General features: G+C 40.1%; 1 protein-coding gene across 1 annotated transcript; it reads left to right on the forward strand.

Annotated features, from left to right (window-relative positions):
• The first annotated feature begins 1,168 nt into the window (after positions 1-1,168).
• Positions 1,169-24,411, forward strand: RRP15 (ribosomal RNA processing 15 homolog). Its single transcript, XM_038132936.1, has 5 exons — positions 1,169-1,670; positions 4,950-5,224; positions 7,021-7,118; positions 7,950-8,151; positions 21,953-24,411. The coding sequence occupies exons 1-5, from the start codon at positions 1,256-1,258 to the stop codon at positions 22,103-22,105; spliced, it is 1,143 nt and encodes a 380-aa protein (XP_037988864.1). The 5' UTR covers positions 1,169-1,255; the 3' UTR covers positions 22,106-24,411.
• Positions 24,412-26,109: the final 1,698 nt, after the last annotated feature.

The following is a 26,109-nucleotide window of genomic DNA, read 5'->3' on the forward strand; positions in this document are numbered from 1 at the left end:
AGTTTTCTCTTTGCTTCTAAAAGGTAGACTGAATTTTGTACCAGATAGCTCCACCAGCAGCACAGATTATGACAGAAACACGAAGTCCAATCCTGTTTGTCCTTAGCACTTAACCAAGACATAATTAGTCTTTTAAATCTTTCCTTGGGAAACAGTTTCCCCAGTCATGTCAGAGTATCTGTCATCATTTTCTAACCTCTCTCCAATTTCTAATTTTCCCACCTGATACTGAGGCAGAAAAATTTGCTATCTTGGCTGCAATCCACATCATTGAGGAAAAAAGGTGGAATGACAGATGTGCAAAGACAGAGGTCACTTATTGTGCAGGGCTGCAACAACAAAAGAAATACTTTCAAAAATATAGGGTGTAGAAATTAAACAACATTTTTAAAAGCTGAAAAATACTGAAGACTACCGTACATGTAACAATTTGCCACCTATATTCATATACGTGCTTGTGGTTATTTCTACGGTGCTACTTCGGGGCTCCAAGGAATCCTGGAGCTTCTGTCCCCCAGCACATTTTATTGCTACAAGAACAGCAGGTCTTGATAACTAATTTTCATTTCTTTAGTTTAGAGCCCTTTTATGTAAGAAGTTGCCTAAAATCCTAAGATTTACTTCTTTTACAGTGCTGGCATTCTAGGTGGTGCTGTTTTCAGGATGTGCTTCTTACAGGTGCACCGAATTGAGATGCATCCAAATTGATTGGATGGCTGGCAGAGTTACAATCTGACCTTAAAATGTGAGTGCTGGTTTAGTCGTTGTGAAGTGACAGAAAATTAGGGTTACTAAGACTTCTCTTACCTAACATAGAAGAAATTTTGTTTTCCTACATGTGGCGGATGGTCTCCTCTTTCGACCAGCCAGTGCTAACAACAGATCTTACCAGTAAGAGAAAGTGATTTCAGTACATCAACCGGAGTTTGCAAGCATTTCCAGGCCCTCCTTTGGGGCCTTAAAGCAATGTTTGAAAACGTAGCTAAGTTTTCTCTGGTTTTTTTTAAGGTCTTCTGGGTACAGCGGCACTGTGGGGAGCCTTCAAATTCCTCTTCGCACCAGGACTCCAACAGATATATATATATATGTGTGTGTGTGTGTGTGTATATATATATATATATACAAACACACATACAGCATTAATTTATTTTTATCGTTGCCATGTCCATCCACAGCGGCTCCCCAGGGTGGAAGCGAACAATGAGACAATGAGCCCGAGCTTTGCGGTTCTGGAGCGGTTCCCAGGGTACTTTCCATGCTCCAGGTGAGCGCAGCTTTCCCGGCACAGGGAGCCCTGGGAGGCCCCGATCGAGACCTGCCCGGGGCTGACCCCACGACGGCGCCTGAAAAGGCTGGAACGGCCGGAGGCTCTGCGCAGGGTTGGACGGAGCAGCAGGCAGGGCGTGGGGGCCAGCAAGGGCGCGGCCAGCCCTGTTTGCTCCATCCACGGGCCGATTTCTGCCCGCCCGGAGCCCCCCAGCCGCCTCGCTCCCGGGCCCGCCCCGGAAGCGCCGCTCGCCTGCCCGGAACCTCGGGAGCCGGAACGCAGTGTAGCGGCGCGGGGACCGGGCCGGAACGCGGCACTGGGTGGACCGTGGGGAAGATGGCGGCGGCCGTGGGGGTCCCACGTGGGCGCGGGGCCGCGGACACGGACGCAGACACGGACAGCGGTAACGGCAGCGGGAACGGGGTTGGGGCCCTCTCTTCTTCTGAAGCACCGCCGGCCGCCGCTGTGGGCCGTTGCTGACATTGGAGGTCTTTCCTCTCTGCCCCGTCCGAGCCCGCCGGTGGGTCCGTGGCCCTTCATCCCCCCCCGCTCCAGACCCTGGGCCGAGGCCGGCGCCGGTCGGCGTGGGGAACGGGAGCTCAGGCCCCGGCCCGGCCACCTGCTGAGGCCGCTTCCCAGCGGCGTGTCCCGTGGCTGCCATTCCCGCGGTGCCTGGTGGCTGCTTCTGCCCGCCCTGCGCTGGCCCTTGGGCTTTTCCCACTCAGCCCGGGGAGTACCGCCAACAGTTTCTTAATTCCCCAGGCCTACTAAAACAGCTTTCGCTGCCCTCCTTCTTGGGAGAGAGGGGAACGACTGTGCAGAGCTGCACGAGTTCTGTGTCTGTGCGAGCCGGGATCTGCTTCTCCCCGAAGAAAACCCCGGGGACGCTCTCGTTCCAGTGATTAACCATTAACGCACGGTTCTGCACTCGTTGTCTCCTCCTTGCGTGTTGTGAGAGTGTACCTAAGCAGTTGTGATCACTTCCTCATTTTAACCTGTGACTGGATTTCTTTTTTCTTTATTCTGGGAGGAGTCAGGGTTAAGTGGCCGTTTGGAGCTGTGGCTCCAGCATTGCTTCTCTTTGGTTTGAGCGTTAAAATTGAACCCAAAGGGAAGCGTTGTGTGGGAGCTTCTTTCATAGCTCCTTGCTGAATGTTCGCTGTGTTTCAGCTGTGTGTCTACACCTTGATCACTGAGCGAGTCTGAAAGAGTGAGATAGAGAGATGTGCATGTGTATTTCACAACAACACACAGAGAAACAAAACTTTTTATATTAAATCTATGCTAGATATCAATCTTTCCTATTCAGAAGAGGGCCCTAGGTCCTACTTCTGATCGAGTTTATCTGGTTTAAATTGTTGTGAAATACCTCTTCTTTATATCATGCTGTTGACTGGTACTCTGATGTATTAAAGAATAAATTATGGCAGGTAGTGGAAATCTTGTTAATTTTTCTGTAATTGTTGAAAGCAAAATGTTGTTGGTATTTTTCGCCTATTTTATTGGCAGAAAATGTTACGTAAAGGAAATTATACATGTTTTTGCAAATTTCCTTTTTATAAGTCTGATCTGTTTTTCATGGCTAACTGCAAAAGATGGTCTAACCAGTGTGGGGGATTCAGGTTTGGACTTTGAGTAGTTGTTTGCTTTTGTGTGAAAAAAAGTCACAAACGGGCTGATTCCTTGTTTAAAAGCTAAAAATCAGCATACTAGCATGGACAAGGCCCAGGGGTGAAAACTTGACATTTTTTTACATGTAGTAACCAGGATGTGGTTCCTACATATAAAACGTCATGTGATGCTGCAGTTACTTCTTTGCAGGCAATGATTTGAATTTATTTTTTTTATTGGAAACTCAGAATATGGATGCAAATAACTAGAAGGATATTAAAGGATAAAAGGGATGCCTTTAAGTAGTTACTGAATGTGTTGAGAAAATTTGCCACTTCTAAATTTCCAATTTATAGTAAGGACTGTTGGAAAACACTCCCATAATTTATTTTGAATGGAGCATGACATACCATTTGGTGGTAGTAAAAGTCATACTGATAGAGATAATGACCAAGTATTCAGTCATTATTTCTCTTCCACATTTGTTTTGTAATCACAGACTCTCACTTCTTTCTATCAGGATAACTAAATGCTCCCCAAGTCTCTAAACATGCCTGGGCAGTAGAGGTTTTGTTTTAAATTGGTCAATGCTACTGTTTTGCTGCTATGTTGTTCATTAGGTTTTTTTCTGGTTTAAACAGGCACATGGAGAAGGCAGAATAATGAATTAGTGTGGCAGCAGAGTGTATGTTGATGGTTGCTTAGTAATTAAATAGACAGCTGATTAATGGGGAATATCGTTAATAGCTGCCTGCATGGTTTTATGGAGAACAGATCTTGTGAAGCACTCCTGGCTTCATTCTCTTTATGGTTTGGTTGATAAAGGTACTTCATGGGACATAGGAGTGCTTATGAAGTGAAGTGCTTGGCTCAGTAGTACTGTGGTTTAAAATTTAACTTTTTTTTTTGAGTTTGAGAGTGGTGGATGGATGAAAGTGAGTCACGTGAGGAATCTGGGACTGGGTGGGATCAGAAGCTTCCATCTGTTCAGTATTTGATTTTGCAGTCTTTAAAGTTGTATGTAAGATAATTAATTTAAAATTCAATGTGGCACAAATATTAATGAAATAGTAGTTAATGGTGGCAGGACCTTGTGTATGCACTGCTCTTGATTACATGGTGAAGTGAAATAACCCAGCATATTTTAGCACACCCTAAACCTGCAGCCCATTTCATTCTAGTTAATCACCTGCACTGTTAAAGACTTCTATTTTTGCAGATTGACCCACTGAACAGAGTAATGAGGACTAACTCTTCATGTGTTTCTTGTGCTATCACTTTGGCTGTTTTCAGCTGTCTTAATTCCAAACTTTAGTATTGTAACTTCAGTTCCTTCTTTTATTTTGAAGGGCTCATAAGGGTAAGGAAGTTTGACTTCAGGGTTTTTTTATTCGTGTAACATTAGCAGTTACTTACCCTGAAAAGCTCAGTGCTTCTGGTTTCTTTTGAGCTGCCTGTCTTGATGCTGTATTCCACAGAGCAGTCTCCCCTGGGTTCATTATGTTTAGATAATTGTATTTTTGCTGGCAGTGTTGTCTCTGAGCAGGTTTTGCTGTCACATAAGAAATTCCCCCCAGCTTCAGTTTAATTCCTGTGGCTGTTTGCAGTCAAACACCAGATGTCACTGTTGCAGTTTCTCTGTGAGTGTGTGCATACATATGCACACATATTTGTGTGGATAGGCATTTATAAGTTTCACTTTTTAAACTGGAAAATAGACAGATTTTTTGTCCCCCACAATTACCAGCCCTAAACATAAAAATTTTCAATAATCTAATAATAAATGTCCAAGGCTGCCTTTTCCCTTTTGCCCAGCCTCTCTCAATCACTTTAAATCATCACTGAGGTGAGCAAGCACTTGGACTGCATAGTTTCTAATAAATTCAGTATAATGGTGTGTGTCTGCTTGAGGAATTAATTGTAACAGCACATTTTCAGTAATACCTCGCTCTGAACTTGGATAACATTTACATGTGGAGCAAATGGCACTAGTGAAGGATTCTTACTAGAAACAATTCCTGATACCTTTTTTGTTGTTGTTGTTTGTTTTTGTTTTTTGTTTTACCTCTAGGTTCTGAGTTAAGCTCAGAACTTCCAGAAGACAGCTACTCTTCAGGAGGTGAAGCCTTGGATGGTGATGATGAAGATGAAGCAGCAGCCCCTGGCAATGTGGCTGAAGAGGCAACAAGCTCCAAGGATGCCCCAAGTTCAGGATGGGCAGATGCCATGGCAAAAGTGCTCAACAAAAAGATTCCACAAAATAAGCCCACTATCTTGGCCAAGAATAAAAGCCTGGAGAAGGAAAGAGAGAAAAAGAAACAAGAGAGGCAAGAAAAGAAGATGAGGGTGAGAAAAAGATGCAGTATTCCATGTGCAATGACTGTCAGATGGGCTACATGCAGGATAGTCTCAGAGCACTGTCCCAAATCTCTGCTGAGGCTGTCTCAGTTTTGAAGTCTCTCCTTCACAGTGATCTTGAGTAGCTTAATTTTTTTTTACATTCCAGTCATGCTGTGTAAGGTTTTTTCTCTTACTGTTTCTTCTGGGTCATCAGGCAGGCTGAACATTGGCAGCAGGAGTGTTCCAGTCTGTCACCTTAAGGTGTTTTCTTTTTTGAGGGGGTGAAAGCAGCTACTTTAAGCTTGATTTTCTAATTGGCATTGTTAATTTGGGGTGAAATTCATTTTGTTGGCATTACAAGTTCAAATAGTTCTCTACCATAGAAAGTGAGAGGGAGAAAGAGAAGAAAACTGCTTCCATTTAAATTGTGCTGTGACTTCCAAAATCAAGGCCTCTAGGTTGAGACTGCAGTAATCATTGATGTGATTGTGCATTGTTGTTTGCTCCCATCAGTCATTTTCCTGATTGGAGTTTTCTGTTACCACGTTTGTGCCCTAAATTGCTTCTGGTTCTGAAATTGGTATGAAGAAACCAAACTATGTTGGCAAGTAAGTAATTTGTTTGTGCCTTCAGTGGAACTTTTAATTCCAGGCTCTGATTGATTTACCTTCAGGCTAGAAATACACTAATAGTTCTGATGTCTCATCCTACCAGTTCTGTTTCTGTAGGATAACCAGGTTATTCACCTGACAGTTTGGGACATGCTACAGTTGGGCCATGGCTTGCCTTTTAAATTCAGAGAGCTTCAGTACAGCATCTGCACAGTTATGGTTGTCCTAAAAATCTGCTCTCATCCAGTAAATACATGAGAATACTGCAAAACAGAGATGGGCCACAGGTCCCCAAAGTGACTTGTTTGCTTTAGAAAAACTTGAAAGCAATTTACCTTTCATTGATTTCTTGCTGATGAAAGGTAGGATAGGGCAGTTCTTTTGATCAAAGGCCAAAACATGGTCATAAACTCAAATTCATTCTGCCTGTAATTATAAAGATAAGGACTCTGAAATTCCATTAGAGACTTCTTGCATAAAACAGATTTAATGGAACATCACCAGGCCTAAAACACTGTTTAATTGTTCAGAGGGGAAGAAAAACTTACTCCTAAAGCAGAGGTCGTGAAATACAGTGGTCTCCTATTGCAGCAGAAACAAAGCTGATGGTTTTGTGTCTGCTAGTAGAAAAAGGGGATCAATTTGATTTTGAAATGGAGAGCCTCCAGAAAAATAGACAAAAAACAATACTGTACACATGACTTGATGTCTGGTGGACACTTGGTGCTCTTCCTGTGTTAAGAGTTCTGCTTGTCGCAGTCTTTGCTGAGTGTGGCTTTGGTCACAAAGCCATACCAGGACCAGTTCTGTAGGGGCAAGTCAAATTCTCAAGGCTCAAAATGGGACATGCCAGTCTTGATGGACCCAGGATTTTACTATGTATAAATTTCTCTTTGATCAGCTTGTGAAGTCTGGGAGTTGAAGGCTGTCTTTGAATAATTTCCTTGCTCAAGGCAGTCGGTGTGAAAGCATCTTTTTCCTAGGCTTTTGTTACTGGAAGAAGATGATTCTCTGAGATTTGAGTGTGGCCCCTGTTGTGTCAATGCAAGAGACTTGTCCAGCCTTGGAGTTTTACTTTCAACCAAACTGAACTTTGCAGATACTTTTTTTTCCTCCTGCTACATACTCTATCAGGTCATGCTGCATTCTCAAATGTCCATGTTGTTTCACGTAACAATATTTATAATGCAGCTCGATAAAAAGCGGGAATGGGAAATGATGTGCCGAGTGAAGCCAGATGTTGTCAAAGACCGAGAGAAGGAAAGAAATCTTCAGAGAATTGCCACAAGGTAAAAGTTTTTCTGAATGCTTTCCTTAAATGTATGTATATCAAAAAGGAGAGGAAAAGGCCTGTGCAGGTAATCTGTTTCCAATCAGATTGAACTCTTAAGAATTGACTAGCAGGAGCCGAGAGATTTATAGACCGGTCTGCATTGTACAGTATCAAGTTCAACAAAAGATTTCAGAAGCATTATGAAAGAGTAAAAATTTAGATGGGAATCTAGTGTTTGCTTAGCAGAAGTGCTTTGTTCGATCCCCTAATTTTGCTAATTTAATGCCTTAAAAATGCAGAACAGTTGTTTCTACTGTTCTGGTTTTTTGTTTCTCCTCAGAGGATTCACCAGATCCACAGTTGTGAAGTTCAGCTGCCTGTTCACATTGTGGTAGTTTGGTGTCACAGAACTAGTTGAATATTTTGATGTGCTGCCTGTATGTCTTTACTCATTCCTCTGCCCTATCCCCCAGCTTCAACTGCCATTAAGAAACTCGCCTGAGTAATTTAATAACTGATTTTAGGACAAATAACATGCTCCCAAGGATGAAACATGCTCAAGGATGAAACTGATCTCAGTGCCATATTACTAGGCTTACTTCAGAGTCTGAACAGTAGATTTGTTTGTTACTGATTCCTAGCAATAAGTATGAAGGAGGAGTAAAAATCAAAAGTCCTTTGTGTTGTAGTAAATGTTACTTCTTAACCAAATCGAGGTTCCAGGTAACCATTTTGGGGAGTTAGAAGCCATCCAGCATCTGCACTGATTAGCTTTAGTAGGGGATTCATTTCTGTAAAAGGAACTTGAGTTAAAAGATTTGCTTTGTTGTCTTTTTCCTTGTCCCAGAGGTGTTGTACAATTATTCAATGCTGTCAGGATGCACCAGAAGAAAATGGAAGAGGAAGTGAAGAAAGCAGGGAGCTCTGAGAGGAAGCGTGCTAAACTGATGTCTTCTGTTTCAAAGAGAGATTTCATTGATGTTCTAAGAAACATGGATGGAGCTAAAGGAGCCAAGAATCCTGCTGGAAAGACCACTAAAAGTAAACAGGTAGGCTTCATCAGTGAGAAAAAAATGCTTACAAGGTACCTTCTCAATATAATGACTCTCTGTTAATGTGCTTGCTCTTCATAAACCTCTGACCCAAATGGCTGGGATGTTTTGAGACTTGTGGAAGGGAACAAGTAGCCTATTTTCCCTGTCTTTTGACTAACAAAGTACAAAACACTGGAAGCTCTTCTGATAAGACATGTAGCCTTTTATGCAAATAATTTGGTTTAGCTGTGTTTAAAAAAAGATTATGAAACACTAGATTTAATCTTGGATTTTATACCAGGCATGGAACAAACTGCTAGATTATGGTGGGTTGTGACATTTGGAATTTGGCCAATAATAGTTAAAAATTGTTAAAGACCTTGAGGCTGTTCATCTTAGATGGTGTATTAGACTGTACTACTTGTGTGTCCCCACAGTTTGGTCATGTCAAACTCACTTCCTTTGGGTGATTATGGTGTCTGAAACTGAAGGATTTGCCATACAAAATGAATACCACAATAGAAAGAAACACAGATGTATTAAACCTTATATGAAGGCTTTTCTTTTCCTGATTCTCTCCCTGCGTTGGGCTGGTGTGGCTTCCTTGCTCTTGTGATGTTTTGGAAAGAAATACATTCCACTTTTTCCAAATGTGTTTGTGACACAGTGTAGTTGGACTCATCCAACTCTTCATCAGTTCTTTCACCAAGTAGCTCAGGGTTGAAAACAAGTTGCCCAGACAACTCTTTCTTGTATTTCAGAAGCTGCACGTTTTTGAAGCATATTTGTTTTCAGGTTTGAACTCTGTGCTTGGTGGTGGGTGGAATACTGCAGTTGGCGCAGACATACTGCAGTTAACCAAGTGCTTTTCCGTGCCAGGAAGAAATACTTTAATCAGTTGGGAGACAACATTTTGTCATATGTTTTTTGTTTGTGTGCACTTGGGGAACATGCTGAAACACTGCCTGGCATGGAGTGCTCATACAATTTTCATGCAAGTGCAATATTAAAGTATTTTTTAAATTCTTTGGATAATGAGAACAATTTAGCTTGGTGCTGACACTTTATTTCTCCTTAAATAATTCCAGCTTGCTTGTTTGGGTGGGGGGGCATGTGTATGTGTGTGGTTCTCTTTTTGGTTCATTGGCTTGTTTCTCCTCCCTTGGAATAACAAAATATTGGAAGAATGGCAGTGCCAACTACTATTGTAGTCAGCATTAAATCAATATCTGAGCAAGAACTAGGGCCTTTGTTTTGTGTCACATCGTAGCAGGGCAATTTTTTAAATACTAGGTCAGAAAACAGAGATTGCAAATATTTCTGTGCTAAAAAATGTTTTATTTTGGCAGCATCAGTAATAGCATATTTCCATTCAAGACCTCTGGAGATGCTTTAGATGCTGGCTGGTTAGTCTTGGGTTTGAGTATTAATGTAGGTGCTGCTTTCACATTGCTTGTACACAAAAGCTGGGGTGGGGAGGGGGATTTTTGGTTGGGATTTTTAATTGCATGTCTGCCTAGACAGACCACCCCCCTTCCTTTCTCCCTTTTTTCAGTGACTCTTTGGCCTTTGCTTCAGTGACTCTCCATTCAATTTAATACTGAACCAAACTCTTCAATAACTCCTTTTCAGGCTGTTCCTAATCTGCCTTATTTTCTCTTGAGAACATATCTTACTCATTTAGCAAGTTCCCCTCCTGGTAGTTGTTGAGGCTTGAGGTTGAGGCCAAAATCTGCTCTTCATTCTCTTTCTCAGAATTACACAAATATTTAGCCACTGAACAGTTCTGCTGGCCTCCACTGTCATATCTCTGCTTCTTGGTCTTTAAGAGTGTTTCAGGGAGTAAGAAGCCTGGATGAGGCTTTTTGGTAGTAAATTCCTTGCAGCAGGGTTTCAGCAGATTGCTTGTTCCATCTGAAAGCTTTTGTTTGTTTTGTGGGTTTGTTTTTAGCAGTCGAGAGTATAGAGTGTATTCATTTTTAAAAAAAGGGGGGGGGGCATGAGATACATTTATTTGTCTCAGCAAAAACAATGGAAGAGATGCCAATCCCAAAATCCAGGCGCTCTGCCATCAATTAAAAGGCAGTCCAGAACAATAAAAACATTACCCCACCCACATAAAACAAGCAGTCAGCAGGAAAAATAACAGAATAACAGAAAAAAAGTTTTACCAGTGAAAACAAACCTTTTTTGACTCAAGCCTTGTCCTGTGACATGAGACTTTACTGTATTTTGAGAATGGGTGAAAGCATTTTCTTGCTCTGCAGGAATTTTTGAATACAAAATTTGCTTTGTATTTTTAAAAGTTTGGCAATTTCTTTCAAGTGTCAGGCGTTGTTGAAGAAACCCCTTATAAAGCTTCGTTGATTGACTATTTAGCCAAGTATATTTATGTGTGAGAAAAAAAAAAATAAATGCTCTGTAAAGGCCCATCTGCAGCATTATAATTTCAAAGTACCATGACCAATTTTTAAATTTTGTTCTCTATTTCCATCAGCTTTATGCATGCCTGGGAAGGGCAGGTAACCTGTGCCCCACCAGAACATTGTTCATAGTCTTGTTTACTTTTAGCCATTGGCCTAAATGCTACTTGGCATATACCTACCAACATAACTACGAAGGAAAGACTGTAAGGCTGTGTAAGTTTTCCTGTGCCCTTCTTTTGAAATTGTAGCCCTTCTTCGAGTTCTGTGTGCCCAGCTGGGAGTAATTATTTTTCTGAGTTGGAGCCAAAAGCTTTGCCTTTCATATCATTTGCTGTTTATCAAAGTATTTCTTAATCCTTGCTGGGCCAGCTGACTTGTGTAATATTTTTTCCTGTTTTTTTTCCAAGTTACTGCTCATGATGCTTGCCTCTGGGTAAGATCATTTAATTTCTCTCCCCTCACCACCTTGTCTGAAGCCTTGCAATGTGGGAGAAAAATGTTGTCATTAAAAAAAAAATTAAAATCCCACTTGTTTGTGTTCAGATGGGCTTTTTTTTAAGTTTTGGGGTGGATTTTTCTATGAATCTTTTATTGGCAGATATGAGAGCTTTCAGTTTGTTCCACACAATCCTTACACTCCAGCTTTTCATTTCAGAATGTGTTGGTCATACCTTCTTGTAAGACACTACAAGAAACTTTATTACACTATAGGTTTAGAAAGGGTATGTATTGAAAGTGCTGTTTTTTCAGGGCTGGAGACTGAAGTTATTTTTATGTCTATAGAATGAATACAGAAGTAGGTGGTGGCAGTAAAGGATTCCTTGTAGGAACCTCTTGTTTTCTTTAGGCCCTTAAAACAGGGTGCTCTTAGGAGGTACCCTTGCTTCCTGGGTAGAGTGAAGTTTCTGTTCTCATAGAGTTGCACAGATATGTTGGCTAATGTAGTGAGCTACATGAAGTCTTGAAATCTTAATTTTAAGAAAACAAGGAAATTCAGAGTTATTCTCCATGCTTGCTGTGTGTTAGTGACAATTTCATCTTGACTTCTGTCATTTGTGCTGGTCCCTGTCAAGCATTTTACTGTGTGTAAAACATTTTTTAATGACACATAAACAACTGGAATGAAAGTTACAGATGCTCTTTATGACAAGCATAACCTGCACTCATTGACCTTTCATTTTTTATTAGGACTTTGTAGCATGGTTTTGCTTCAACTTGTAAGCTTTCTTAAACCAGATCTGTTGCAGAGCATTTCAGTGGTGAAAGTAAGAGTAGGATTTCCTGGTCTACTTCAGTAACCATGATCCAAATTCTGCAAGGTAATCTTTCTGTAAGCTAGGCTGACTATATGACCCGGAGGTACAATTTGCATCCTGTGTTGGGATGGCATCTGGGAAAAATTGGTGTGTTGGTCTCAAAATAGTACCTATTCTAAAATAAGTTATTGATGAGAAGGAAGATGAGTGGAGAAGAATACAAGAGCTATTTCATAGCAGCTATTGCTCATATGGGACTTAAAGTGCTTTTCCAGAAAAGTTACTTCTATCTGAAGCATATTTTATAAATGCTCCAAGTATCTGGTAAGTAATTTGTAAGGACAGTGATTAGAGTCAGACTTACTATAGTTTTTTCTTCTGTTCATGAGACTTTATTTTAAGCCATAGTTTGAAGATTGTTCAAGAGCAGGAGGAATACCATGCTTCCAACTTTGACCACTGTTCTTGCTAGAATACAAGGAGTGGCATGGGGGCTTTCATTTTTTTAAGCTAAATGGGAGTATAAATTGTGCTTTCCAGCTTAAAAGTCGCATCAGTTTAAAAACTGAGAGTGACTGCCTTCTTTTCCTTGTAGCTTCTTGAGTACTGGGCCATCAGCTTGGCCTGTTTCTTTCTGCTGCTTTCATAGTGTAGAAAAGGGGAGAGTGAAAAAAAAACCCAATTGAGTTCATTCACGTAGCTCTTTGGAGTGACAGTAGTCTGAACAGTTGCTTCAACCTGCATTACAAAATTATTTCTGAAGTGTGGATGATGGCAGAGATGACTTCTGGAAATTTGGTATCGTGTATCAACACCTTTTTAATCTTATCAAGAAAGTTCCTTAGGTGATAATGGCATTGCAGGGTAGCACAAGTTTATTACTACAGCTGTTGTGTGCTGGTTTTACAGACCTAATTGAAGGAGTAACCAGGCAGGCATGTATTCCAGCAGATTTGAGGGGGCAGCCAAGTATTAATTTAGTTCAGCTGTAGCCAGAGTAGATGTATTCTTCCAGTTTTAATAAATGTCTTCCCATCACATGCACAAAAACTTAATTTGGATTCCTTTGGATCCTGCATTTTTATCTGTTTTTCCTAACTGTGTACATTCTCTTGAAGGTCACCCCATATATGTTTGAAGCTGATGCTTTTAATGAAGTTTTTTGGTTTTGTACCAGAAAGTTGCTGACAACTAATTGTATGCTGTATTCTTAGGAATATCCTTAAATATAAATGCAGTGCAGCCTGCCACCAGTTTGCTATATCCTATATTGCTTATGTTCTTTAAGGTAAGGGATTGTTGTGCATTACTAGAGGTTGTTTGATTATGACATTTTTAGTTTAAATTTGTTTAGAAGTTGTATTAACTTACAGAGTTTGTGTCATCAGCAGGATTGACTTTTTAAGATGTGTGAGCTCAGTTCCCCGATTGTTGTCATAGCAGGTAATGCACATTATGTGCTATGTGCACATAATGCACATAGCAGGTAATGCACATACATTTGCAGGTAATGCAAATGTAGGACTTTTTTCAATATTTATATGTCAATTAAAATTTGTCAGTGTTTCAATATTTAAATTGGATTGATTCAATGTCAAGAAGTTGACACTGTAAATTCAACTCCACATAAGACAATTAAGAGTCATGTGAAGGGCAGTATTTTACTAGGTTTACCTTTTTTCCTTTCTGTCCTGTTTATCTGATATTTGATCAGAAGTCAGGAAGGGAAAAGGCTGTGATTTTGCACTTTTTTCCCATCTACCTCTTTTTTTATCCTCTTCCTGTTAAGTGTTCCTGACAGGTTCTTTCCCCCTGCACCTGAGGGCCAAGCAAGTATCCTGTGCCTAATGCAGGAGCAGCCCTGACAGCTGTTTCCACAGAAAGGCCAGTTCCCTGTGTGTCATCATGAGTCACTCTCAGTTCAACTGAATGCTGCCTGCTAAGATGCAGATAGTGTGTGATCAGTGAGGACAGATATCTTAAGAGAATTTGGATGCTAAATGCTTATTGCATTTACTGAGGTGATGACCTGAGGTTTGGGGAGGGCCATCTTCCAGATGTTTACAACTTGTCCAGATCCAGGCAAATGTTCATGGAGATAGCAAAAGATGTGTTGCCAGCTCCAAAACACATCCTTAACTGATTTTTAAGTTTAAAAAGAATGAATGATGCAAGGATTTAATGGGTTCCTGTAGAAAATGTCTCTTTCTTCCTTAGAGCTGAAGACAGAATACTTTAAGTTTGTCTTTCTGTGAAAAGGAATGAAGTGGTTATATTTGAAACATTGCAAAATCCTTCAGCATGAAGCAGTTGAAGTTTGGCAAATTTTCAAGTGATTATAAACAGGGACTTGTGATTGAAATGTCAGGCAATGCTGAGACAGCTCCATCTGTCATATTTGAGAGTAACTTGCCTTGCTATTTGTTTATTAGTGCACAGGATACTATGATGTGTTTTGTTTTCCCAGAAGATGTTGCAAGGCTTTTTTTTTCCAGTAAAACTATGTTTAAAACAACCACATTTGAAAAACTTGTGGCATACATCTTCTTTTGATCTTCCTCTGAATATACAAAGCACAAAGAGTCAAATCCTATCAGACTTTTATCTGGTAAATCAAGTTGGAAGCCTTATAAAAGAAGCTCTCCACTCTTGGCTTTGTTCATAACTCTTATAGGCAGGGCAGTGTACTTAGAGAAAAATACATCTAAACATTTCATAAAGTTTTATAGAAAAATGTTCTCTGGAAGTAAGAAGGTTTGGGTGGAGCTTGTCTATCTGAGTAAGTTTGTTTGCCCCTTCTGAGCATTTGCTATTGGAAATTATCATGGAAAGTGATTCCTTTACTTTGAAGTTTTATTAAGGTATAAAATACTGTGATTTCCAGAGTGTGTGTGTTATAAATGACCTCTGTGGGTACCTACTCATCTGTTTATCTTGGTCAATAGACTTCAGGAGTGGTGGATCAAACTGCTTCCAGCCTGCAATGGTTAGAGGGTTGCTGAGTTCAGTAATTTTTTTCAGTACTGTGGAAAGTCCCAGCCAGTTTTTAATGAATGTTTCTGAAATTTATTGAAAGATTAGAAAATGTGCTTTTTAAAACCTGGCTAGTATTACGAATTATACTAAAACTGCCTCTTGGAAAGGTCTGACCTCTTTTTGGTTTGCTGCTGAACTTCGGACAATGGTCTACAGGTGATCTGTGTCATTTCTTCTCCACCTGCAGCTGTTGGGAAAGCCCATACGGAAATACAGATAGAGATGCAAAGGTCAGAAATGAGAAAGGGTAGCCAGATGTTTAAGATAGGGGATTGGGATCCTGGGCAGTTTACATCTTCTTTCATCGGGTTTAAACTGCTTTTAGAAAGCAGCCTGGGAATATTGAGGGGTATGGTCTGTTCCTTAATGAACTTGTCACTCATACACGACAAGGTGAGGGGAAATTACGGAAATATAAGAGAAATTTGGATTTGGAGACCTCTAGGACATGTCAGAAAAACCATTGAATTAAAAGCAAGGGCAATGACTGTAGGGAGGTGAAATCAGACAAGCTTCTTAGCAGACACGAAAACGTCATTATTTCACATTTAATAATAAAATTGCAAAAAGCTTAGTTCCTTGTCAATTCTGTTTTGGTGGGTTTTTATTCCTCATCCTCCTACCTCAAATTTTTTTGGATCCTTACACTTCTTCTGGGACTCAAAAGTGGAAATCCTGAGTCAGGAAGAGGCTTTTTACTTGCCCCACTTCATTCTCATCAAATGTTCTGTGAGATGATTTCTCAAGTGCTGGAAGGGACAGGCATGGTCATTACTGTAGCCCTTATTGTTTGAGACAACCATTTGGGCCTCACTCCATTATGCCTCTTGCTAAATCATAATTAAAAACAGTGGATGAATTTAGCATCATTTGTTGGAAATAATTTGAGTGATATTCATAATATTTAAAAATTTGCAAGCTGCTAATTTATTGTAAAAAAAAAAAAAGAAAAATCAGAAATACTCCAAACAGCTGCAGGTCTGCATGTTTCCTTACTGGGCCAGCAGGCAAGCTTTTATAACAACTTGCAGAAAATTTTAGGTACCCAGCTGAGATAATTCATAAGTGTCTTTCATAAATGGTTGACATCTGAGAAAGATCTGTTGTGACTAGAAAATGTTTGTCTAAAGTAAACTGTTGAAAGACATGAGGATGTAACTTCTGAGGGATAGCACAGTGGAAGCCTTAATCATGACTGCATACTTTTTTACTAGGCACTCTTGCTATATCTGTGTATTTTCCAGGTACAGCTTGGTGGTTCAGGAACTGTGCAGCTTGCTCCTGGTATAGCATGCCCTTGCTGTACATCATGCTCATTAAAACATGGGAAGGGAGTCTTGATGCAGTTTGGCCAAACAGGTCATGCAGCAACATGTGGTGGAATTCCTTGTGCAGCACAGGGGTTTCTGAGATGGCTGCTGTCAATGGCTGGAGTACAGATCAGGCTGAGGAGTTCCAGAGCGTCCTGTGTGCAGAAGGGCTCTGTGTTAAGTTTGAATTCTTAAAATATTTTTTGCTTTTCCTGACAGAAGTAATAATTTATGAGGTTTATGCTGAACCAAGCCTGAGGAAATCTGTTCTCTCATAAGCTTTTTCTAAGATTCTTCTTTGCAACTGAGCATTTAATAACAACGCTTCTGAATTTTCTTTGTTGCTTAGGCCCAGGTTTATGCTTGTTTTTAGAAATTCTGTAATTGAGTTCTGACCCTTCCAAGGCTGGGCCATGTTTAAGCCTCTCTGTGCCCACCCAAAGCATTCATTCTCATTCACGTCCCCAGTTGTAGTAAACCCTAGAGGAGGATGTGAGGATGGGGAGGTTCCTCGTGCAGGTCGTTATGCTCTGGGTGGTCTTCTGGCTGTGCTCAAAAGGAAAATCACTATTTGTTGTGCTTGTAGTAATAATTCCAGTGTGTTACTTTCAGAGGAGTTTGAACAGGAACAGCAGGTCTCAAAACACGCTGTAAAAAATTTTCATTCTTAGATTTATTTACTAGAATTGCCAGAGCAGATTCTGGTGTATATGAGAAAGCTTGTGATCTGAGTAAATCCCCTGTCCCACTGTTGATAACCACAGTGTAGTGTCACTTCAAGTAAACCAAGGCAGTTTAGTTCAGTCGCTCTAATTTCTCATTCAGAGAGAGAATGCAGATGGGTTTTGAATAACTCTCACCCTAAGAAATAAATGATTTTGCAGAAGTATACTGCCGCAAAATAGATGTCTGTTGTGCAGCTCACATGTTCTGCAAGCTGAAAATGCTTCCCAGAGTGAGTTGCTGTGAGAATTCAGCTCAGAAGTTCAAAATAATAGCAGTGTAGGTTGTATTTTCAGTTTGCAGATTTGTGGGGTTTTGGCTGTTTGGGATCAGGTTTACATAGGAACCTTTCTTAGAATCAAGATCTTGCTGCAATTCAAATCAGATGAAGGTGCTAGCAGCACTAATGATCAAATCCAAGTACCATTTTCCTTTTAAAATCATTGAATTTTGTTTTCTGCTTACATTTTTGCTTTAGATACTTCAGCTGCAGTTTTTTTCATTTCTTCTCAGCAGGAAGGAAATTTAGTTTCTTAGCCTGTGAGCTCACACATTGCTGAAAATTAACTTAGGAGAAATGATTGTGCTGGTGTTCTTTGCTTTTCATTCCCTCCCCTCTTCTGCCAAGTGGGGGTTTTATTATTATTGTTATTTTAAATTGAGATTTAACACAGGTCAGTGTATGCCTGTGCTGCATGATTGGGGTTTTTTGAGCAGAGTTTACATGGACTTGCTTGGGGATGAGAACCAGAATAGAAGCAGTCATTCAGAGCAAGATGCAGGCTGACAGGGAAGGTAGTTGTCAGATGTATGTGAGAATATGTTCTGGCAGTTATGCTTTTGTCATGACGAAGAAGTTAAAAAGCTTCACTGTGTCTCAAGATCTTAAATGTTTGTATTGAGCAAAACAGAGGAACCTGGGGAGGCAGTTCAGATTAATTAGACACATTAGAATTGTTTTCTCAGTGCTTAAAGTTGTTGCTTGAGAGATATTTATGTTAGAAATTCCTTCCCTGACAGGTACAAATAAACATTTATTGTAGGTGATGGTAAAGAGAGAAGCCCCTGCAAGCTCTGGCATTTCATCTTATACACTGAGCAAAGGCATGGGGGTCCAGTGTGCTGATTGTAATCCCTAGGTCTGAAAAATGTTCCTTTTTTAAAACCTTGGAATTCCTGTCTTCTTCTGGACCCTGCTCTCGGGGAATTTCTGTGGTGCTGTAGGTGTGCTTGTTGCTTTGCAGATGCAGAAGCTGGAGTTGCTCAAGTGACCCAAGCTGGTGGACAGTGGAGTGAAATCTGTCTTTTGTCTGATTTCAAGGCATATCTTTTAATGCCATTACTTACCAGTAAGCACTATGGACTTAGGTCTGCTTGAGTGTAAGGTTCTGAAAAGCTCGGGCAGGTATCATCCTGCTTCAGACTGGGCAGAGAGGATTGATCCAAACCTTGGTGTCAGTGCTGTCTGCCACAGCTCCAGTGCTGAGTTTGGCAGGTCTCAGTTGAATATACTGTCTTATCATTTACCAAGAGCAAATTTTGTAGCTCCAGATTTTTGTGGTAGTAAAGAAATGAACAAAAGAAGCTGCTACCACAAGGCTTTCATAGACCAATTCCTTTAAAAGCATCCAGGAGGCAGTTCCAGCCTGGATCCTGCAAGGGTCAGCTGCTTGTTCTAAGTGACAGAACTAAGCTTAGTTGGAGCTTAGTTTGGACCTCTGTTTGGTGGTTTTATTAGGATTTGGCCAAGAATTTCAGTTTCTCTTGTCCTGGTGCAGATTTTAGGGAGTATGTCTTCAAAGCAGAATTAGTTCAGGAAGTATGTCCCCACTACAGAGCCCTACGTGTGAGAGGCTTTAGCTAATGCTGTGATAGCCTAGCAAGTAGGCAATGTTTTTTGGTTTTTTAAAATTTATATTAACTCTTTTCAACTGGACTATGAGTCCATCAGAACAAGTATCAGCACTAGAGTAACCACAGTGCATGCTTTGGTCTGCCTTATTTCAGCTCATGATAACAAGTTCATCACCAGCAATTAGTAAAACAACAGTGACTCTTGAGGTATTTTACTAATTGCTGCCTCTCAGACCTTTTGAAATAGGTACCAGACCCTTCTGGCAAAGAAAACCCAACTCCAGTGTAAAAGAGAAGAGGAAAAAAAGCAACACAAGAATTTTCCACTCCTTGCCTTACTGAAGGATTCACGTTATGTAGCATTACACTCTGTTGTTTGTATAGTCTGCTTTGTTTTCATTTGGGGATGTTCAAAGGGGACTTCAGTGTTGTAGTGAGATGTGCATGAACAGCTGACTGGGAGTTCAAAAGCATTTGTGTAGATTGAAAGTTGGTTTATTTTCCACATGCCAAGAATCAGTTTTGTTTTATTTAGATGAAACTAGATTATGGCATTGAAAATCCAACTGTATTAACATTCTTACATAAAGCAAGTTGGAAAGTGATGTTAGAGTTCAACTAATAGTTAATTATACAAATATTCTCGCTGCATATTTTCTTAAGACTTTGGGAATGTTTTGTGATGCAGTAGATTTGGAGACTTTTTATTCTGAGGGGAAAATAAGTAGTAAATGAGTTAGGAATGAAGATGCTAGATAAGGCATTTTCTTCACTTGGAGGCATGCTTAAAATTGATTAAATATTTGCTTTCAAGCATTTAATCTTCATCTTTGAGCCGTGAACATGCTACCTCTGTCTTTCTCCTTTGGGCTTGTTGTAAAACTCTATTCAGGCCTTTGTGGTGCCTTACAGAATGGGTAATGCTATGAAGGATCAGCATCCCTCTTTTCTTAAAGTCCTGCTTTTGTCCTGTTGTTCACTTGACATAGCCAGAAAGAAGGGCTAATGATTGCTGAATAGTAACTTGTGATGAATTTGAGGATTGAGCTTTTCAAACCCTGAGCTTGCAACTGTCATTGCTGATAATAATCTATTCCTGTGCTGTTTAAAAACCAAAACAAAATAGGGGGAAAAAAATCCCTATTCTGCACATCTGGCAAAAAAAAATTCTGTTGGGTTAATTATTGAAAACAAAATATGTAGATTTTTTTTAAGAAATATGGGATGTTTCCTTTTAAGTATTTCAGATTCAACTCTCCTAAATTTCACTGTTCAAATATTGATTTATCAAAGATCTGGGATTAAAAAAGAAAGAACTTGGTGAATTTTGTGATTTATTTTTTTTAACTAGTCTCTACTCTGCAAAGGCAAACATGTACAACTGCAATACAGTTAAAAAGGAGGAAAACCATAGTTAGCCTCTCCTTGTATCCCAGAACAGACTACCTGTGTTTGCACTATCATAACAATACAGATGAATCTCATGTGAAAATTTTAAGGCCTGCTTAGGGACCTACTTTATCTGTAGCTCTCTAATTCCAGGTAATTGATTGCCCCTTCTGAGATGATTTTAGGTTTACTGGGTGTAACACTTGAAGTAAATTGCTGCATGAGTGGTGAGTTGTTAGGAGGCACTTCTCTTGGGAAAAGGGGAATCGTTGGATGGGAGTAGCCATTAATGAGAGCATCTGTGAAGGCACAAAAGCAAACCCTAAGCTGAAACCCAGTGCAAACATCTTGAGGAACAGCTGTAGAGTTTCTCTTTATTTGAGCTGGGCCTGGGAAATTCCTTTTGGGAAGAAAAGTGTTAAGACTTGTTATCCCATTTTTGTGAGGGCAGTGTTCGATAAAGAACTGCAGAAGTCACATGTAGCATTTCTGCTTTGATTACCTATTAAAAACACATACTTTGTTTGGCAGGCTTTTTGCACTCAGATAACTTCTAATGGTGTGATAGGACATGTTTTATTTACAGTAATGGACTCACATTATTCATTTCTCTTTTCTCCTGAAATCAAATTCTTTATGCTGCTCTACCTCAAATCTTGATTCCCACAGGCTCCAGCTTAAATATGCAGTGGTGTCACATTCCTAGATGCATGGCAGAGAAGAGGTGTGGACAGATGTCTACAGTGATCATACATTTACTGCAGGTTTTGCATCCAGTAGGCAAATACTGTCCACAGAGGATGCTGAGGTCCCTTCTTTGGAGCAGGGGAGTGGGGAAAGCCTCGCTGGGGTGCCAGCAGAACTAGGCCTTACAGAACTAAATTAGTGTTTTCAGTGCCCCTCATTCCACTCTGATAGGACAGTTTTTTTGCTTGCCTGCTGGACGCTAAGCCATGTTGTTCCTCAGAAATGTTTTGCTGCTTAGGCATAAACACTGAAATAAATCCTTCCTCAGTGCATCGAGCAGCTTTCGGTATTTTCCGGAAAGGATGCAAGCATGGCTTCCAGCTGTTGTTTGAAAATGTTGCCACAGGATGGGGCTGTTGCACTGCCCAAACGGGATCTGTCACCTCCGGGAACCGCGACCAAGCGCTGTTTCCAGCGCTAACCTGAAACTCCACTCCCGGCCCTTCTCTTTATTATTCACCAGTCCATGCAGTGGGCCTCGAGTTTAGCCACTTCCAGTAGGTAGGAAATTTGGAGTAAGGTGTTGTTGGCTTGCTAAAAGTAGATCAACTTTGTTTCTTTTAGAGGCAGCTTTGTACCATATGACAAGCCCAGGTAGTGAGGTAATAACTCACATAAAGGGGTTTTGGTTCACGTATCACCGAATATGTTAAATATTAAATTTGGGGGGGGTTAAGCCTTTATTAAATCCATATTTGTGTTTTAGAAATGTGCCAAGAAGTGTTCTAATGAAGCAGCACCTGGGGGTTAATAAATGATATCACAAATCCATTCCGATGGCCAAAAAAGATTTTAATAAAGGAAGCCATGCCCAGGGTTGACTGTTTCATCCATGAGGAATAATTGTTTTGTTTCCATATTACTTTTATTGGTTGGTTAAAACAAGTTTGTATTTTAGCATCAAATCATTTTTAGTTGTTCTGCATGTTTCTGTTCTATTTGGACAAAGACCTGGCCCTTGGTCTGCTGACTGTAGGAGGTGTTATTTTGATTGGGTAGAGACCTTGCATCTTTTACTGCCTTTCACATTTATCTCATTCCTCTGTTCTTTCTTCTCTTCCCCTCAAATATTCAGGGTGAAGTGAAGTCTGAAGAGGGGCCAGAATGGAATATACTGCGTGATGACTTCATGATGGGAGCATCTATGAAGGACTGGGACAAGGAAAGCGATGGAGAGGGCAACAGTGAAGAAGGAGGTGGTCTGAAACAAGAAGATGACAGTGACTGAATGAAACTGAAAACCATTCAAGATAAAATATTATCTTCTTAAGTTTGTTTGGATAAAAAGTCAGCATTCTATGAATGTACAACACTTGGAGGATACCTCTTTTAAAAGAAAAAAAAAAGACTCACACAGCCTTGGAGTGTTTTCTCCTCCATGTCAAACTTTTATTTAATAGAGCTCCATTTGCTATACTGAAATCCTGAAATGTTTTCCAAAACAAGTATAATTTTCAACATATTTCCAAAACATTTTGTACAGTCAAAATAGTGGCACTTGCCCAATGAAAGATAGATTTTGCCAAGGTCATTAAAAGTTTACACATTAGTCATGGCAATTGGTGTATCAGTGTGCCTGCATTTCCAAATCACTGCTGAACTTTGAAAAGTTGTTGCAATTTGCAATAGAAATGGCTTACAATAAACACAAAAATGCCGTCACCTTGTAAAGTTATCAGACTCCTGTAGAGTCTTTACTACTTTGGCCAGAAAAGTTTCTGTAGATAATAAAGGAAAGTAACCATTACTGTGACTGTTCTGGTCTTGGAGCATTAGTTTGATTGGAGACAACTATGGAGAAAGAATTGTAAAGACAGAGACTTGACGCTACTGATAGGGTTTACTATTTATATATGTATATATATATGCTTTTTCCATTGTGAGTCTGAGATTGTATAAGCTAAGAGTCTGCTAGGAAAGGACAGTCATTGCTATTGGTTTCATTGAGGAGGGAGAGCTTTTCTAACAATACCACAGAAAATGATGTTCAGTGTTGCTTCATTTGCAGTTGTGGTGTTCTGGCCCTTTTCCATGAGGAGCCAGAGCTCCGAGATTGATCCTGTAAGTTTAGTCAGCTCTAATGCTAATTCCTCAGGTGTGCAAAGGGTAAAACCAAAGCCCTTCCTCTTAGTGTGGGCCATAAAAGTAATAAATTTGGAAGTCATCTGTCAGGGTAACACAATTGCCTTTCTTTAAGCTACAGCAATTTCTCCTCAGTAGTTGCTGGTTGCAGAGGTGTAGAAGCTTACACACATAATGAGAATATATTTTATGTAAGCAATATGCAGAAGGAATTGTGTGGTAATAAGGGTGTTCTAAATGAGAGGCTGGGGTTGAATTCTGCTGCTTTTGCTGTTCCAGACTGACTGCCTGCTGCTGTGTCATTTGTTTAACTTTGTTATCACATTTCCCCATTTGCTACATGAAGAAAAAGCCTTGGGGCCCATTAATTGATAGTTAAAATACATGGTAGTGTTCTGTCCATTTCTACAGATGCCTTACAGACAAAACTTTCTTTGTACCTGCTTATAGGCAAGCTATGATTAGGAGCAACTTTGAAATTTTCAGTCTTCAGCATGGAAATGTGCAGTAGGATTTAGATTTTCCTAACAAAGGCCGTGTTTGAACTTTGTGTGTACTGCAGGATGAAAACTATGGGTACAAAATGGCAGAAAAACCCATCCCAACAACTGGCAATCATTGTCTTATCCCTAGCCTATTCATCTGGTATATATTGTAGCATAATTCTTCCAGGAGAACTCTAAGCTAACAGCAGAAATGTTTAGATTTTCAAGCTGTTTTGAGTGTTAAACATATTAGATATATGAGGAGACATTCGTTTGTGGCCTGATACTTATTATCACAAATGAAGGCATACACCCAAAATACCAAGTGGCAAAACCACAGAAGTTTGACATATGGTTGTCCCAGCTTCTGAAGGCTTGACATTTGTACAGCTGTGCAGTGAGAGTCACTGTCTCACTAGTGCAGTGCAGAAATGTGCAGCAATGGGGCTTGAGTCCATGAAGCAGCATAACCTTCTAACCTGACACTGCTCTCTCTCTACAGCGTTCAGCTGCTTTCTGTGGAAAAATTACATCAGCACCCTTAAATCTACAGTTGCTCTCTAGTTTCATATCAGCAGTTTCTTTCCATAATCAAACTTCTGATAAATAATCTTAAGTTTTCCTTAGGAACTGTAACATCCTGAGGTGATTATTAAAAATTTCAGAATGCTTTCCAAATACTTTTGGAATACTTGGGTGTTTATTTGTGCATTTCTGGAGTAATGTTTTGATTAAAGCACTGAAGTGAATCTTGTGTGTTTAGGAAAAATGTGGAATCTATCAATATTGCCAAAAGTATTTTGAGCTTCCATTTCATTTAGAGTGCATAGCCTATATGGGGAGAGCATTTCTTGCCTTTTAAGAAGCATAGTAGTTACACTTTTATGTATATTGAGTAGTTATTTAAATTTTATACTGTACCTTTTCTTTGCCTTGTCCTTTTTTTGTGCTATATGCTGAGAAGCTCTGAGAATTGCTAAAATTGCTAACTACATATTTTGATTTTATGCTGCTTTATTTCACAAGTTCTGTTTTTGTTGACTAGAAGTTCAAAAGATCTTTGACCCATGCACCTTCCAGTCTCTTCTCTGGGCTGCCCTACCCCCTTTTTCAGTAATGTTCTTCCTCTTCAACAGCTACCAAGAAGAACCTTCAGCAGCTTTTCCCAGCAGTCAGAGTGCTCTGTTTTTTCTGCTCCCATGAATATCTCTGCTCAAGCAAAGTTGTGCTGCTGCCCTTCATTCCAGAGAGCATGAATCATCTCAACTTTGTATATTTCTGTACCTATCTATATAAAGCCAATAAGGATGGGGTGGTTCCAGTTTTGTTAGGCTTCAAGCCAACTCCAGAGTATGTAAAGTTTAATATTCTATGAATTGCACGCAAAGCAGGAGTTTTGTTTAATAAGAGAAGGCACAAGGTCAGCTCTTCCCCATGTCTCTTGTCCCCTGGTCTAATTTCTCTTCACATTAATTGTGGTAACTTTTTTCAGCAAAGACAGCATGAATTGGCCTATGGAAAAAAAATAACTGTCTTGTCCCTGCTTTTCTTCAGCCTCCTGTTAGGGAAACACTTTGGGAGTGGTGAAGAAATATCCTTCTTGTGCCTGATGCCGCTGTACTACAGCATCTTCTCTGCTGAAACCTGGATGGTAGAGCTCGTTCTTCTGCAGCTGTGAGGCAGGTTCTCCTGGGTTCACAAGCTGAGCAGGACAAAAGAGCTGGAAGCTGCTTCCTGGTGAAGATAGGGCTTTTTTTGTCTGATTTGTTTTAAAGAGAGAAATTAATTGTTTGGAGGCCATAAAAGTTTTTTGACTATCTGATGCTTCCAGAAGAAGGTGGTCTGTAGAGCTGCATCTGTTCAGAGCTGGCTCAGTAGCTGTCTCCAGGGAGGAAGGCAGAAGTCATCTGGCGCAAAACACTCTGCACGACTGAAAATGACAAGTTTCTCATTCTTATGAAATGAGTCCTGGCACAGTTAATATACACACAGAGCAGTCATCAGTGTTGTTCACTTCCAATCCCTGCAAATTGCTCAATGATTTCTTCAAGACTTGCTGAGGTAAGGAGTGAGAGGGCCAGGAGAAGGCTTGAGGTAGTGGAGGCTTAGGATCACATTACACAGATTGGGTCCTTGTGCTAAATAAGTTATTAAACTTGGGAGACTAAGACCTTAGGCACTGGAGGCTGAAGAAGTTCTTGATTAACAGATGGTGGAAGACTGTACATTTCATTTACTGCTGTTTTAAAGCAGTGGCTTCTAACCTCTTGCAGCATGTAAACCTCCAGTGTTTCACCTCTGTAAGTGATCTAGCAGATAAGGGCTTTTTCTTAACTAGTCTTCTTCAGACTTTTAGCAATGGCTGATCCTTAGACAAAGCATTTGTTTTCAAATGCATCTTTTCGACTGCTTTTCTGCCTTATGGGATATGTTAAAAATGAAACTCCAGTCAAACTGAATACCTTCAACACAAAAGGTTCTTGTGTTTGTGTAATGCTCCATCCCTTGAAATTACTTATTTTTGCTTAAACCCATGTGTTTAACCTGTTGGATACAAAATTGTTAAATAAGTTCAAGCTTTTGGATGTGAACTCACAAGCACAAGCAATTTCCAAGAGGCACTTTGGAAGGTTATTTCAGGAATACTCATAAAAAGCATTATTTC

This window comes from Motacilla alba, chromosome 3 (genome assembly GCF_015832195.1).
Source record: "Motacilla alba alba isolate MOTALB_02 chromosome 3, Motacilla_alba_V1.0_pri, whole genome shotgun sequence".
Taxonomy (NCBI): domain Eukaryota; kingdom Metazoa; phylum Chordata; class Aves; order Passeriformes; family Motacillidae; genus Motacilla; species Motacilla alba.

Bases quoted from the DNA above. Each gene is read 5' to 3' on its own strand.
- RRP15 (XM_038132936.1), top strand. From the start codon at position 1,256: ATGCTCCAGGTGAGCGCAGCTTTCCCGGCACAGGGAGCCCTGGGAGGC. The intron at 1,671-4,949 runs GTAACGGCAGCG...TTTTACCTCTAG, and splicing joins GGACGCAGACACGGACAGCG to GTTCTGAGTTAAGCTCAGAA. The intron at 5,225-7,020 runs GTGAGAAAAAGA...TTTATAATGCAG, and splicing joins GGCAAGAAAAGAAGATGAGG to CTCGATAAAAAGCGGGAATG.